At 30.0% G+C, this 17,914-nt stretch overlaps 1 protein-coding gene across 3 annotated transcripts in view; it reads left to right on the forward strand.

Annotated features, from left to right (window-relative positions):
- The window catches only part of LOC107436447 (sex comb on midleg-like protein 4), a 250,459-nt gene that overhangs the window by 89,413 nt on the left and 143,132 nt on the right, over positions 1-17,914 (forward strand). For all 3 annotated transcript variants that reach the window (XM_071187316.1, XM_021145057.3, XM_043040071.2), the window contains exons 2-3: positions 5,577-5,830; positions 11,839-11,993. In XM_071187316.1, coding sequence (XP_071043417.1) covers positions 5,577-5,830; positions 11,839-11,993 — 409 coding nt within the window. The remainder of the gene's footprint in view (positions 1-5,576; positions 5,831-11,838; positions 11,994-17,914) is intronic.

Below are 17,914 nucleotides of genomic sequence, written 5' to 3' on the forward strand. Positions count from 1 at the left end.
CTTTGTTAACAAGAATATTAACCGAAATTCTAAAAAAACTTACTGAAACTAAAAAATTATTAACTTAAGTTAATAATTTTTTAGACTTGCAAAATTCCAAACCCTACAAAAATCTAAAATAATTACGAGTACTGAACTCAAAATATTGGGTATTGTGACCTAGCATTCTTATGATAACCTAGTGTAGTGTTCATGTCTAATTTGGAAATTTTTTTTTATGAATATTACTAAATTACTACTAAACTAAAAACTAAAACTTGGTTAAAGAAAATAGTGAAGAAACACGTGTGTAATTCTACGGATTAAGCTGGTGGAAAAATTAATTTTATTTTGCTTTTAGAACCTTTCAATGATTGAAAATCCTATACTTTTTAATTCTTTCTAAACTTTAGAACAAAATAATGCAGCCTTTACAAAAATATTTAAAGGGTTAAATTATTACTCCTACTTGCTTTTTTTTACGTTACGTTTAACTAAGCGTTATACAACATAATGTCCTACCTTTGTTTCTTGTACTTGACTTAAATGAAGCTTATATAAGTTATTAATTAAAGTTTTATTTTTTCCCTAAGTAAAAAAAATGAAAAACTATAAGCTATATCTTATTTTGTTTCATAAATGCAAGAACCACATGGAAGTCTGGTTTAAATAATATACAGTATTTTGTTGTAAAATTACATAAATTAATAAGCTCTGTAAGAAAGTTTCATTACATAAATAATAATAATTTCTAAAGCTATTTCATTCTATCATTTATATATTTGATTTAAAATTATTTTAACTGCCACTGTGTGTGAGCAATTAATTCATATATATAGACGGCTTGGTAATCATTACAAATAAATTTTTGAGCTGATGAAAATTTTAAAAAAATAATAATAACACTGGTTAAAGGAAATGCAATTTGACTACCACTAGGAAAAACGTTCCTCAAAAAGTTCAAATGATTGCAGCTACAAATGCGTCTTTCAAAATCAAACAATTAGGACCATGAAATTGAAACAATCACTTTTTTCATATTTCTGACAGTATCTTAACTGTCGCGAAAAAATTTAATAAGATAAAAGTTCATTCAATCAATTTTTTTGTAAAAGTCGTGACATTGATTCATCGCTGATTTAATACCATCCGACGAGGCTATTGATGGATATCTCCCTATTAATAAAGAATAAAAAATAAAAAACTTTTATTGACTTCCTTTCCCGGAGGCAACTTTAAGTGTCATCTTCTCAAATTCAGTTCTTTTTTCATATATTTCTTTTTTTTTTCCCTTGGCATCATTTTGAAGGAGTTCACTTTTTCTCTCCAATTCATTCTACACCGCACAACACCCCTGCCATTCCCGTAGTCCACCAGTGCATGAAGGACACATGAGAATGATGTGTGTGGTGTTTCTTTTTTTATTTTTTTTATTACTATTATCGCCAAATAAGTCTCCATTTTGGGTAGTCTTTCTTTTACTTCTGACAATACTATCCCTCCGGCTGAGCGATACAGTTCTTTTCGGATCACCAATTTATATGATGGCTACAGTGCGCCATCAACTGTTACGCCAAGTTTCTCTTTTTTCCAGGTATCGCTGACATGATGATCCATAGGACAAAAAAAAGGGAAGGAAAAAAATCTCACACAGGGAAACTTTTCAGCAGTGAGGAGTTAAAAATAGCAAGTCCCATTCTTGAGTTTCGATGGATTTTTCATTTATTTATTTATTTTTTATTTACGGTCCATCGCTGATATAAGAGTATACCGTCCTTTTGATACATATTAGTATGGAACCGAATAGATTACAGTTTGATAAATCTGTTTACCAGTTCCTACTAGTAAATTGGTTAATTTATCGAATAGATATCACGATGAAACATAATCATATTTGTTTCAATATGCATCTTTCATTGCTATTTGAGACTTACCACTACGATGAAGTAATAAGGATTTAAATTTTATTCTGTCAAGTAGAAAAATTAGAGTTTCTCTTACTGTACGTTTATTGTTTTGTTAACTACTTGAGGAAGAACTTAATAGTAATAATGGCTAAGCATTGTCACTGTGGAAACATAGTAACGAGAGCATCAAAATTAACATAACTATGCGAAAAATTCATATTTATGTCAGTTATCTGTTTAATCTAGTATCACAATTATTCCGTTCTCTGAAAGAAGAGTGTGTAGCGAACGTACAAAGTAACTACTAGAGAGGCCAAAGCTTATTGAAACGGTTAAGGCGTCATTCTTTAGCCCTGCTCATTCGAGGTTCTGCTTTCGCATCTGCTTTTTCTTCTAAGAAAACTGTGAAAATGAAAAAAAAATCCGTTGATTTTTCGTGCCTCGAGGTCAAAATTAAGTAATTAAATTTTAAGTTCTCAAAGCAAAATTAAGATATACTTGTATTTTAATTAAATTTTGACCTCATTTAGGCAGTTTGCAAATCACACAATTTATGTCATTCGAAAACAAGATAGTTTATGAAATAATAGTTGAAATAAATTAAGAAAAGCATTTTCTTTCAAAATTTAGTATCATTCCGTTTCGTAAACAGTTTCATTTGCATCTACCAAAACAATATATTTTTACATGCGGAAAGTAAAAGTTACCATGTATAAAATTCTTTCTGATTTGGAATGCCTCCATCGTATCAGAGAGACATAAAAATTGATGTTACCCAGACACGCTTGAATGAAGTATATAGTAAAATGGCGAGCGGAAGCGTTGAGGAATTCACATAGTGGGCAACAGTTTAGTGAATTTCGAAAAAAGAAAAAAAAATTAGTCAATCTCTGGTCTTTAAAGATAAATCTGTAATTTCCTTGACATCCAGGAAGTCCCATGACTATCCAGTGGTCTTGCCATTCGTGGNCGCGTAAAGGAAAAATTACCATGTATAGCATTCGTTCTGATATGGAATGTGTCCAATCATTCCGTTTTTTATCATTCCGTTTCGAAAACAGTTTTATTTGCATCTACCAAAACAATATATTTTTACACGCGGAAAGGAAAAATTACCATGTATAACATTCTTTCTGATTTGGAATGCCTCCATCGTATCAAAGAGACATAAAAATTGATGTTACCCAGACACGCTTAAGTGAAGTATATAGTAAAATGGCGAGCGGAAGCGTTGAGGAATTCACATAGTGGGCAATAGTTTAGTGAATTTCGAAAAAAGAAAAAAAAATTAGTCAATCTCTGGTCTTTAAAGATAAATCTGTAATTTCCTTGACATCCAGGAAGTCCCATGACTATCCAGTGGTCTTGCCATTCGTGGGTGGTTGACGTCCAGTTATAGACTTAAACACGTTTATCATTCTTCAAACTTGATGAATGACTTTCTTGAGACTCACTGATGCATTTTAATCACATACATTTTGGCTATTACTGTATGTTTACCGAGTCTACTTTTTTACTTAAATTTTAAACCCTCTCGACCTTTCTAGTTGATGTAACCTTGCGAAATAACTTTTATTTTCGTAGGTGACTCTCTTGAGTTGTTCCTCCTGTGTCATTGTCAATGCAATTGAATTTTTCTAAAAAATGTGCTTCGTTGTCAATTGGAAGTATCCTACAAATGACATTGATTATATTTTCACATGTATTTGACTTATCAGTGTCTTTTTAATTTTTATTTGAATAATTATTACCTTAACTCTTTTGACAAGTAAATTACTGTTTTGCAAAAATACAGTAATATAACATGTATGCAAATCGGGTTTTTCTAATTACATCAATATTATATCTCATACATATAAGTTTCTGTTTTGCTAATTACAGAAATAATTTATTGAATATTTTAGGTATTATGACATAAATGTTTTTATGGGACTTATTAGCGTTGTAAAACAAGGAGGCACTGATGAGTTACTCATAACTATATTCGTGAGTATTCAAAATTTGCAGATGATATGACCTGCACATGAAACTTTAAGCAATATGCAAGCATCTTAGAATACACCCAGTGTGTAAATAAAATAATTGTTTGATTTGTGATAATTTATAAGATTTGGAAATACTAGAAGTACTAAACATTTGTTATATTTTTTATAATCAATATAAAATTATTTTATAATCAATATAAATTATTTTATAATATTTATAAATTATTTCAAAATAATTATTTTATAATCAATATAAAATTTTAATATGGTACCAATCATGCAGTTCTAATTAGAAATTGTGTTAGAATCAGCAAGAGTGATATATTTAATTAAAAGCGAGATAATGTTTACACTCTGAGTAAATTATAAACTTGTTTATAGTAATAGTTATAATTTTGTACAAAGATAATGTTATTCAAATAATTGTTATAAATTTGATTGAATGATATATTATTATATAATTTATTAAAGTAGTAAATTTAATATGCAAAGCTGCAGTATTTAAATTGTACTCTCTATTTTAATTCAAAGTGCTCTCCAACCTTTTAATCACAGTAGACCGGCCAAAGCTTGGTAATTTTACCACTGCCCGCTAAGGAGAAGGGGAGTTAATTGGTTATATTTTAGATTGTTTAGATTTAATAATTTTTATTTAATCGTATTTAAACATGCCTTCAAAATGTAATACAATTACATGCATCGTATTGATGTGGCTCTAGATGATGTTTCTCATTTCCCGGTTAACTTCTCGTAAATGGAAATTCGTACTTTCCAGATAGAAATACACTACAGTAAATAAAATGGAAATAAGGTCTTCCCTGGCCTGCCCTGTACCATTTGATCCATGAACCGCGGGTTGGAAACCACTGCCATAGAACATATAATCGCATTAAAAATCTGCTTTAAACTAATTCTAGATAAATAACCTAGTATTTTAAATTACTTCTATTTACACAAGCTTCTTACGCAATAAAATATCTATGACTTTTATGTGGAATTGAAAAAAGCAAATGTGTAGCCTTGTGGCAAAAATGTAAACCTATGGCAATTCTAAATTTATTTTTTTAAATTATTCTGTAACAGGTATCGGGAACACTCTGCTGTGATTTGAAGAAATTGTATCAACATTTATTCACATTCTTTTCTGGCAATAGAGAATAGTTTAATATTATTATTTGTTTTTGCACGTCAATACAGTTTTTTTCTAATTAGTGCTAAGCAATGAAATAGTCAGAAAAAGTCTTTTTGGACTTTGTTGATGTTTCTTTGCTAAGCAAGAAATTAACTTCAAAATTGTTGATAATCAATGGAATTACCAACGAAGAACTCGCTCTAAACACTAGAGAGTGTTCTCTTGTTAGTCAAAAAATAACTTTCCAATGTTCTTTTCAATTTATTCAATAGTATAACTTTTTCGCATGTTTCTAAAATATTTAAGAAAAATTGACCTACCTTTTATTTCAGAATATCATACAAATCGTACTTGGTAGTAGGAAATCAATAGTTTAAAGATTTAAAAAACTTATATAATCCATTTTGACAACTAAATTCTCACTCCTGGTGGCGGTACAGCTACAGTATAAAATATTTATTTTGAACTTTTGCGATTATAAATTTGAAGTAAAAATTGCTGACCTAGCAAAATCAAATAAAATTATATTTTAAAATATATTTTACGATAAAATAATTATTTCTTTACTTTCAGAATAGAGTGAAGCTTTCCGAAAAATGGACTCTCATATCACCAGATCAAAATCATATTACCACAAATGAGCCTTCAAAGCAACACTCATGTGAAAACCGACAATATGTTGCTGAGAATTTTGATTATGTTTCAATACCACCAAGGAAGTTAACTTGTGGGAAGTCGGATGAGCAGTGCAACACTGAAGGAGCTATCATTGAATCTGATGAAAACATGGACAGTGGTCGTAAACAAAGTTCCGAAACAAAGCATTGGTAAGTCTAATTTAATTTTCTTTCATTCCACTAGTGGTAAACAAAGCCATTCTGTAGCATGAAATGCATTTTTATTACAAATACATTTTAACTCTATTGCTAATGTTTAAAACATTTACAGAAATTAATAATGGATGAATTTAAATACTTTAACGATAATTTTTAGTAGAATAAGTGTAAATAATTATACGAGCTTTAATAAACTGCTTACAGTGATTAAAAACAAGAAAAAATTGCTGATATATTGATTAGATTTCGAGCTCTAAGATGCAATTTCAATGTTTTCAGAAGCATAACGTATGAAGTTTTGTAGTTTGACATGAAACCGTATATTCTCTGAATAAGTACACCGGTTTTGATAAATTCGGACACTTCAAAGTTGTCTCTGAATTTTTTTTTAATTCACTAGATTAAATAATAATTTAAATTTATCTAACCTATTATATTATCAGAAACATTGAGTTGCTTTAAAAGAGCTTTTTTTTTCATCAATGTTAATTAATTCTTTGAAATCGCAATAAAACTCTACCTCGCAGTTGACCTGAATTTAATATTAATTGATATAAATGTGTATTTAATCTGATTCTTTTGAAAGTATTAAAATGCAGTAGATACCTGCTTTTAAATTTTTTTCATGCTAATGCTACGCGGAAAAGTTAAATTTATGAGGTTACTGCACTATAAATTAGTGTTTAAGGCATAAAACATTTAATTTTTTTGCTCTTTTCTTATCAGAAATCAAGTTTATTTCTTTTAACTTAAGAAATGTAACATTTTTTTATGTGCCTCAATCATTAGATTTGTATTATCATTCTAATATATTTATTCATTTGACCTCTAAAAGAGTTATTTTTCCGGTAAAAAACCTGCCCCGTATCTAATACGTCAAATTTTAAATTATTCAAGTAGATCACATCAATGATAGATCATTTTTTAAATATGAGTTGAAGATGGTACTGAATAATTTTTATCTTCGCACACATGGTAGTTTTATTTAATCTCAATAATGTAGCAAACGCAGATTCATTCATATATGCAAGTTGAATGAAAAAGCTTTTATTAATAATTGTCTGTCTAATACATATTGCGTTTTTATAAAACGATATATTTTAATCTGAAAATTGAGTTTTAGAATTGAGTATTATAATTCAGTTGCCAATATCTTTAAGGTAGCGTTTGTTCATATTACGTCATTGATATTTATTTTATTCCATGAGTAAAATGTTTTATTTACTGAAATTATGAAACTTTAAAATTTAAAAATTAGCCCTGTTAAAAATTCTTAATAAATATTACTTAAAAAAGATAAATACTTTGCACACTACTATTTAAAAATTATGCTTCGGCCGCAAAATACTATGCAAAATACTTACTATGTGTGTATAATACAAATTTGGTGTTGTACATGGTGTTGCACTTATAAAAGTGTGGTAAGTTAAGCATTTATATCTGACTTCATGAAATTATAATAAGTGTCTTTTGTTATTATTCTTATATCAATTTTGACTTTAAAGTTTATTAAAGGCATTTAGCATTCACTCGGTAATATGTGATCTTTATGATGCAGATCTAAAAAACGCTTAAATTTTTTAAGAGAAGTTTAAAGTTCATTATTTATTATAAATATTCAAAAAATAATATTTTTTTTAAAGTCGAAGTGTAAAGAAGCAAATCTTGGGGGTGTAATTAAAAATTATTTTCAGAATAAGTCAGAACAAATATAGTATCATTAAAATTTAAATTCATTTGTTTGACGATATGTACAGTGCGCAGAAAAAAGAAAGATATCACCTAGACTAACTTTTGTTCTAAAGATCGAATTTTCACGTGTTAAGTGTCACTCTTAATAGTTTCTGGACCAAACGGGACCAAGTATTATATTACCGGGTACTAGTGTACCCTACCAGAGGAAATAATTATAGGCCTAAAATATGCAAATCATTTATTTCTTATAATCAACTAAATAACGAGATTAGACACAAAAACGCACTTTCTATGAATAAACATAAATTTTTTACAACATATTTGGATTTTTGTCCTTCAAAATATAGGGGGTAGCTGCAATTCCATTAATGTTAATTTCACTTTCTGTTTTTTTAGTTACATCTTTAAAACTAATTGAGCAATTTCAAAAAATTCAAAATTCAATTTCAAAAACTTATTTTCCCAAAGATAATTTCATGCAAACAGTAATTATTTATTATTTTTTATTATTTAATTGTGGATGAAAATAGTTTGAATTAAGAGGCATAAATTGTTTGATACCATATAACTCTACGTATTCGTATATTGCAAAATCTAAATTTTAACTCTTTTTATTCAGTAGAAGCTGGGAAAATTAAAAATAATTATTTTTAAAACCTAATTCGGTGACTATCTAGAATTATTTAAATGCGACGATTAATATTTAAATGTGGTTAAGTGGTTAACTTACGAGTTCTGGCTTACGCACTCGTGGCGTAAAATTTCATTCATATTTTTTCCGCTGATAGTCGAATGTTAATCTTTTTTTTCTTCTTTTTTTTTTTTTAAATTGGGAAATACGATGTTTCTTTTTCAATCGTCTGAAACTTTATTTGTAATTTATCAATGAGATTTTCATAGAACATTAATTATATTCAACGAACCTTTATAAAAATAGGTTAAATTTTAAATAGGTTCGTTGAATAATTTATACAATTTCAATAATTCACATATGCATGCATTGACTTAAAATAATATATTTATCAATTTCTTCAATATATATTTCATAATTATCACGTAATTCCAACTTAAATGAAGATAAAAGTTTTTATAAAAGATGTTATATATTCTTGAATAAAATCGTAATATAGAAGATGATTAAGAGAAATCGTGTTTTAATATTTCATGTCACTACAGAAAGTTGCCACCGAATTCGTAGCCAACATATTTAATCATCTTAAAATTTTTCAACATGTTATAGATCGTCTGAATCTTAAAATAAATTTTTAATTACCTGGCAGCGCGTGCTTTACGTAACTATTTTACCAACTGTTTAATTATATTTTTTCATTTTTCGAAATTTGATTCTTTACGTTGCCATATTTTTCAATAATATACTAATTTATTTCTTAGCATTTTAATTTAGGTTTTTCCTTCAATTAAAGGCCCGTTTATAAAGTATTATTAAGTTCTTAATAAAAGAAAGCTTAGAATTGTTGATAATTAAACTTGTAAAGAAATTTACAAAAAAAACGTTCTGCTGGTTTAAAATTACTCGATGCAAGGCAGCTATTTATTTACATAGCGTACTATTTTTTCTAAAAATGAAGATAAATTATTAATTGTTTTTTATTTTTTCTTATTTAATTGTGTAATTAAAAGTAAATACATACGTGTGCTGTGCAAAAAATACAACAGGTTGCGTTGTTTTTTAAAAAGACAAAAAATTCTGGAATTACTATTTTATTTTGACGTAGAAACTTATTCTCTCTTACTAATTCAAAAAAAGTTGCCCTTTTAAAAAATATAATAATGAAAAAATGTACTTCAAAAGTTATTATTATTTTTGAATATTAATGCAATTCACAAAATATTGTTATATCAAAAAAATGTGCGATATTCCTTATTTTGCTAAATAGCAAGCACTAAAAATAGAAAATTGTAAAACAAGTTAAAAACCGTGCTGTTTTTAAAATTATCATCTCAAAAAAATGTTCTTTGTCTAACTTTAGATTTTTCTTAATACTAAAATAAGGTATATTAAAACATTTTTTGACTAAAACTTATTTTAGAGGTTGTAATTTGTATGTTAAGCAAATAGTTTTAGCATATTTCTTACCTTTTCAGAAATTATATACAAAGAAATATTTCTTATGCTTTGCCGTAAGGAGACAGAAATGTGAAAATTTCATTGATGCTCAATTGAACCGTGTAAATGATTTAATTATCCGCAGAATTGAAAGCTGTTTGCACAAAGCATTTTATTGCTTGAAACAGTTAGAAATAAACTACTATTTATCTAAACAGATCCCTTTATTTTGTTGAGAGCGGCGGGAAAGGTGACCGAAAGCAGGAAAAAAAAAACAATATAAATAACCATTATAATATTTATATATTAAATCATATAATTTCAGTAATTGTAAGCAAAAAGAAAAAAATAAAGGGTGCATAAAAATAAACTCCATCGAAATATGCTCTGACGTATAAACTAAAATATAACTAAATTTTAGATCATTTTTTGGAAATAAAAAATACATTTTCGAAAAATTTCGAGTTGAACGGAGACATTAATTTGTTTGAAGTAATAAGCCTTGTAACTATTTAACTTCGAATTCCTGGGGAGGGGGGTCATTCTATTGTCTCATTCGACTTTTGAAATTTCAATTGTAGACGGAATCGTTTGACACCCTTCAAAAATTGTTCTTAAGATTAGCAGTCAAAAATAAATGTGCTGCATTGATTTTTTAGACATTTATGACTAATTTTACATTATTATTTTTTCGGTTTAAAAGTCATAACCATTATCTTTTGAATAACTTGTCTTAATACTGGGTTCAGTTTTTTAATTTAATAAACTGCGTACTAGCACGCAAAAACTCACGTCACGAAGTCATTCATGTTTGACGAACCTTGAGAATAGGCGCTTATTTTTAAGCGCTCTAAACATGCAAACTTTCATTTCCATCTCCATTTTTTGATGAAAATGCTTCGTGCGCTCAGAAATAGGCACCCACTCTCAAGATTCGCCAGACGTGATTTTATTTTATTTAATAACGGCCGTTGAACAGCCGACTAATATTTGGATTTACGACTACTAATGTTTAACTCCGTGGAAACCAATTCCTAAGACAAGGGAACTCCTGGATCAAGTATCGACCGAAATTTGCCTTCGTGGCTGACTTTTTAAACTAACCCACATTTGCGTTACATGGCTTAGGAAGACCCCATGGTTAACCTGACGTTAAGGGGACTCTAACCAATGATCTGTCTCTCACTGAGGATATTTTGCGTCAGCATTGTGGTTGGTGCCAGCCAGATGTGGAATTCGTATCGATCAGCCATCGCTGGGATTCGACCTTTTTTACCTCATTGGAAAGCGAACGCTTTGTTTCCTGAGCCATCATGGCTCGCCAGGCGTGGTTGAGGAAAGCCAAGTAATTTGAAAATTTTTTTAAAGTTTCTAAAGAAAAATGGAAAATTAAAGAAAAAAAGAAAAAAAAAAGAAAAAAAAAGAAAACGAAGTTCGAAAAACAGCGGTAGGCAAGAATGAAACTGCGAATGAATACGTTACTTGTGTAAACTAGGCTTCATCGGGCATGAAAGACACGCTTTAAAATTTTGACTAAAGGAACATGGTAGATAAGTCCGTTATCAAGAATGTAATCAAACACATATTGCAGCACATTCCTGGAATCGAGAGGAAAAATTCAATGCCTTGTCAACTTTAGTTGCATCAAACAAAACAGACGAGGTTTAAAATTTTGACTAAAAGAGCACAAAAGACATATCCATTATCAAAATTGTGGTAAATCATCAATTTCCGCACATTCTTGGAATCCTGGGCATGAATTCAATTTCGATAACGCCAAAATTCTTGCCATGACAATTCTTCCCTGTCACATCAGCTCATGTTGATGCCTGAGAATCTTGATTTATTCATAATGAAAACAGATTCCCTTGTTAATGACATGAGTTCTTTACCAACTCTGCATAATGCGAAGAAATGCATTCTGAGCATTTGTCAGCAATCTGAGATTACTCTAAAAAAATCAGCTCAACGTGGAACTAATATATATAGCACTTTTACTGCATTAATTTATAATTTGAACCTCTTAATACCGTGTAATCAAGTATAAGATTTCTATTTGTATGATTATGTGATTCAACTTGGCACCGTATTAAGGTTGTTGCAAAAATGCACACTATTAATGTTCAATATACTTGGAAATTTCTAGCATCGTCTGTATTTAAAAAATTCAGTTATCATTTTAATTTATTGTAAACGTTTTATATGGTATCATGACTTTTGTATCATATTTTTATAGCATAAGTCCAGAACCAAAGAAAGAAAGTCGATTAACCTCCATCATCGATCAGCTAAGAAATAGTAAAACAAAGGATGCTACTTTGCCTGATATAAAAAATAAACAAAGTGATACAAATTCTACATTGTCAGTGAAGAATCAAATTGAAGAAAAAGGTAAGTCATTAAATTTACTTGTTTCCATATAGAGCCAACCAACTAATTAGAAGGATAACAATTGAATAGAAAAGATAATTATTATTAAAATTATTAACTATTTAGTTTTAATTTTGTGTACCATAAGTAAAATGGGAAAATTGTGTTTTTAAAAAAAAGGTAACAGAGTAGTTGACCTTCTGAAAACAAACTGGTTAATAAATACATATACTTAGTACAGTTTAGGGCAGGTTGATCCAAATTGTAGAACATCGGCGTTGTTTCGTAACAAACCATACTTTAAAATTGTTCCAGTTGTTTCTTTTAAAAAATCATCAGAAAAATAACAGAAAAAATATAAAACCTTGATGAAAATTCTGGCGAAGACACTGAAAGGAATATCATCACTGAGTGAATAAAAAGTCAGTTTAAGGTTTTTTTATTTATTTATTTTTTTTTTTTACTGATTTTGATGGAGGACAAAAACTGTTGTTATTGGACATGTCTATTGTTTGAGAGAGATCCGAACAATCAGGCGGCTGTAAAGCGGCGCTGAGGAGCCACCACTGAGAAAGGCATTTTCTTTTCGAAACTGAATAAGAAATTTCGATAAATAGGGAAAATATTGTTTCTCGGAGACTACTTCCCAAGGCATGGTTGCTTCTTCAACCCAACCAGCCCAAGCGGAAAACTCGAAACTCTCTAGTGACATCAAACAAAACTCCTGTAACTACCTCATTCGTTACGGATGCGAGGAAAACATCTTTAATCCCCAGACTGGAGCATCAGGATAAAAATATAGAGTCACAGATTTTGTACGTCATTCTGGAGACGAGGATGTGATGGTTCCGGTCGGAGAGTCACAGAAAATATGATATGCGAGAATTTAACGTGAATTGATAGTGTTTAGTGGTCATCGTGTGATTGTACTCTTCGCGAGGAAAGCTTGATTGGTGCTTATACTAGGGTTTGTTTTTGCTATGAAACTAACCTTCTTAACGAACTTCTAACGAACTAACCTTCTTAACGTTTATTTGTCCAACTAAATTTTTTCAATAGGTTTTTACTTTTGGAAAAGTCAGAGAAAAAGCAAGTTACGACTAAAATCGAAACAATGACTAAACCACACGTATCAATCAAAGAAGCCGACAAAAAGGTGCAACAGCAACTGGTACACTGAGAATTTCCAAGCAGCAAGCCTCTTTAAGAAGGAAAGTGTAAAAATTGCAATATGTGCAGTTTCAAATTGCTCAAACTGTCTCAGAGACCCGATGTCAGAAGTATCATAAGAAAAATTTAACTTAGAAGTTCATCAACTACATGGTACTCATCCATCTGTTCTACTTTTTTAAGCTCTTTCCTTCATATCTAGACCCCTTCATAATCAATGCCTTGGGAATAATTCATGATGAATGCCTAGTATTAGATTTTCGTACAATTCGATATGTTGAATACAAAATAACTTCAATAAATTTTAAGAATTATGTTTCCTTTAATTAACTACCTAAAATTTAAAATATTATTTTTAATATTTTACTCAAATCTTAAATATTACTTATAATTAATTACTTAAATCTTAAGTATTACTTTTAATTACTCATTTTCAGACATTTTTATTGAAATCGTTTAATATTTTAGAAGTTTCATAAAGTACCCACTGCATATTTTTTTTAATGTTTAACGTTCACTTTAATAAATCTCTAACAAAAACTATTTATCTTTCATGCATATTAAAACATTTTTGCGTGAAAAAATGCCTGATTATGTTGATTTTTTTGATGTTAAAAATTAACAGTTACGTTTTCAAAGATTGCTACTAAAATTTTGTTAAAAAGAAACTTTATTTATATTTTATTAAGCTGTGAGCAAAATAACAAACTGTTGAGACATATGGTCTTTCTCACAAAATATTTATTTTCGAAGGAAAAAAAAAACTTCGCTTCTGTGTATCCTTTCCAAAATATACATTGTTGTTTTTTATGTTTGAAGCCAATGTTTAATTCTTAGCATTTTTGATACGAATATGCGAGATCATTTTTGAGAACTGATTTGATCCCCAAGTTGTTGCCTACCACTTTTTATCTAACACAGAAGGACCCTATCTCTTGATTAAAACCATTCTGATATAGAATTTCGCCTACATAGGTCCTAAATTATGCCCGTGTGGGTTTAGTTAGTGGATAAGGACTGCACAAAGGTCCTGAACTCGGTAGATAAAAGGTGTAATCTGCTGATTTTGAGTTTGCTCTTCCCCTTCAAATGCAAATACTACTCTAAAGGCCCTAACTCTCAATAGCGCCCACCCATGGTCTTAAACGGGAGTACTTCGTTCTCATGCTCAAAGATGCTTTTCCACTGTTGACTTTCATTTCGGAATGGATTTTTTTCTTTATTAAATACTTAACTCAGTTTGCCACTAACTTCAAACGTGAGTGTCAAGATCTCTTCAGTCCATTGTTTGTATCGGGCTGAGTTTAACACCAACGGAAGTGTATTTACTCTGAGCGTAAATGGGTTTTATTTACCCTTGAACACGGATATGCAGTTATTTACAAATAGGGAAGTGTTTTTGATAATAAATCAAGCTGAAAAATAATAGCCGTAAAAAAATATTTAATTACAAAATTACATTTTTAATAGCAATAAAACATTTATTGGTGCTGAAATTTTTACCATTCAGATATTACTAAAAATCAAAATTTTTTAATTTTCGCATGCCATTTATTTAAAACAAAAAGCGAACTTAATAGAACATGAAATTTGCAGCTTTTGATTAATACTTTTGATTTTATGAAAAACTGTTACCTGAAACCTACCACAACATCTCCAATTGCTTAAAAAGAATTTTATATTGCCAGACTGAATTTCATATTTGTCATGCTTAATAAAAATTAATAAATTTGATTTATAAAAATTTGGCTACAAGATGCAAACAATGATGCAATATAAAATCTTACAGTTCAACGAAAATATTCTGAACTAAATGAAATGCTGTTGGCGGGATAAAATTGAGTGCTACAAAAAGCTTTATTACAAAAGCCTCACAATAATGAATTCATCTCTCTCAGTAATAAAATTCCTTATGTTTCGGTGTTTTTTTTTAAATTAAAAGCAATTTTTTTTAACTTTAATTCAAATTTATTTTCTAGAAGTTTAATTTTCCATGGTATAAAATGCTCAGTTGTTTTTCAGTGAAACAGCTCTAAATATAATTAATTTGATCGCAGAATGTCAGTGTTTGGCCCACGCGTTATGGAATTTTTATTTCCTGCTGTTAGCCCGAGCCCCCGAGGTATAAAACCATTATAATCAAAAAAAATTTCGAGCAAAATATTATCGATTATCTGTCCTACAATTATGAGATTGGTACAAATTTTTAACTATTAACAATAATTTAAACCATTCTCTCATAAAATTTTGTTTCAATGTAGTCGCGTGTGTCGTGAAATTCTAAGTTCATTCATAAATATCATTGAGAAAACATCAACACTTACAATAGCGAATTAGTATAAATATCATGATTAATAATTTTCTAGTCTGTATCCGGAAACACTCTATTACCGTGTATTTTTTTCAAAGAGCAAAATCCGAAGGGACAAAAATAAATATAAATGTTCTTTGGAAATTTATTCAAAATATACTTCCTAAAACTAAACAGCGCTATTAATTAAGCTAAATCACGTTTCATCGCTTTTTTAAAATAAGCAAATGTTTTACATATTCTAGAGCCTTCACCATTATTAATTAGTAGCCGATACTTCCGTTTCTAAGAAATAAATTTAGAGACTTTTAGCAAAATTAGCATAATCTAAGTTCATGTTATAGCTTGTTTAACTCATCGATTTGTTTATCAAACATATGGAAATGACCGGTGGTTCTTGCTTTTAATGACATACGTCAGTCAGGACCTATCGTGATGAATATGTGATCTTAAGGTTTGATCTTTCTCCACTGGTGTGACCAGTATTCAAACGATTGGAATAAATATATATATTATTTTTATGAACGTTTTCTTCTGCAAAAACAATGCTTAACTTTGACTACAGGAATAAATGAAGCGTTGGAAATATCCTTTAATGTAAAATAGTTATGAAAATATATAGGTTTTGATATAATATGTACCGTTATAAAAAAGAAAGTTTATATTAAATTGTATTAAGAGTTTTGAAATATTTTTTTAAAATTTTAAAACGAATTATTATAATATCATGCACTTTGCTTCCCACGGTTGGTGGTATTAAACATTGTGTAATTTTGTTTGAAGGCTTTTAATACACTGGCCAACAAATATAGTACGAGGGTTGCTATTTATATTTCTGGCCTAATAATGAAAAAACAAATATGTAGGATCGAAATTGGTTTTATTGTTTTTCAAAATATTCTCCATGATGATATATACACTTTTGCATGCGTTTGAACCAATTTTCAAAGCACTTTTTCCAGTCCGATTGAGGTAACTCCAAAACATGCGTTTTGAATGCATCAACCGCTTCTTCGGGGTCGAAAATCGTTGTCCACGTAATTTATTTTTGATGTATGGGAAATCAGGGCTGTACGGCGGATGACCCATCAGTTCGATCTTTCGCTCCGTCAGAAATGCCTTTGTTTGAGTCGATGTGTGAGAGCTCGCATTGTCATGATGAAGAATGATTCGCCTGTTCTTCTGCTTTTTTCGAATTTCTCCGATGACTTCTGGCAAACAAATGGTCGTGTACCATTCAGAATTGACCGTCCTGCGTTGCTCTAACGCCACTGTTGCCACATGACCGTTAATGCCGAAGAAACAGGCAATCATTTGTTTCGATGTGCTTCTTCCTCGAACAACTTTTGTTGGTTTTGCCTCGTCTTGGAAGACCCATACAGTTGATTGCTGTTTTGTTTCCGGCTCATATGCATAGATCCATGATTCGTCACCTGTGTAGATGTTATACACAGCCTTTGATGTACCTTGAACGTATTTTTCCAACATTTCCTTGCACCAATCGACACGAGCCTTTTTTTGAGCGTTTGTCAGATTATGCGGGATCCAACGCGAACAAATTTTTTTTACGCTCAAATGTTCATGCAATATTTTATTGATGCTAGTCATACTAATGTCCAAAGACGCCTCTATCTCACGGTATGTCACATGACGATCTTGCTTTATCAGTTCACGCACAGCATCGATCTTTTCTGGCACAACAACGGATTTTGGACGACCTGCACGGGATTCGTCCTGGATCGAACATCGACCACGATTAAATTCGTTATACCAATTTTTTACAGTGCTGTAGGATGGCGCTTTATCGCTGAATAAAGAATTAAGTTCATCGAAGCACTCTTGTCTTGACAATCCACGTCGAAAGTTATGAAAAATAATGGCACGAAAATGTTCACGATTCAATTCCATTTTTTGAAAGAGAAGAACTTTTCAATTTACTGTCAACAACACAAATGAAGCTATAATGGTAAATCGTCTGCTGAATTTATGTTTAAAAATATCAAACTTTCGATTAAAATCGTCTGCGGTCGCCTAGCAACACTTACTGTTGCCAAGGCCAGAAATATAAATGGCAACCCTCGTATGACACTTATAATATAAATTAAAGATATTTTTGAACTTTCATATTTTCGTAAAGACGCCCAATTTTTCAAGGCGTCTATTTTCTTAATTAACATGTCTATTTCACAATTCAAGTTCTCTCCTGCAATGAGTCTTATTTTTATTGGAGTTCACCTAGTTGTCCTTAAATACATTGTTTAAATACATTTTTATTAAACATTTCGTACTAGTATTTGATCTCTTTATTATTGAGGAAATAATATGAAGGCTACTGCTGATCAGAGTCTGACTGAGAATTTAAACCTCAGCGGCACAGATCGTTATAATAGAGAGAAATTCTCAAATATTCGATGTATTGACACTATTTTTTTTATTTTTTTCGAAAGCTCCGAAATTTTAG

The sequence above is a fragment of the Parasteatoda tepidariorum genome, chromosome X1 (genome assembly GCF_043381705.1).
Source record: "Parasteatoda tepidariorum isolate YZ-2023 chromosome X1, CAS_Ptep_4.0, whole genome shotgun sequence".
Lineage (NCBI taxonomy): Eukaryota > Metazoa > Arthropoda > Arachnida > Araneae > Theridiidae > Parasteatoda > Parasteatoda tepidariorum.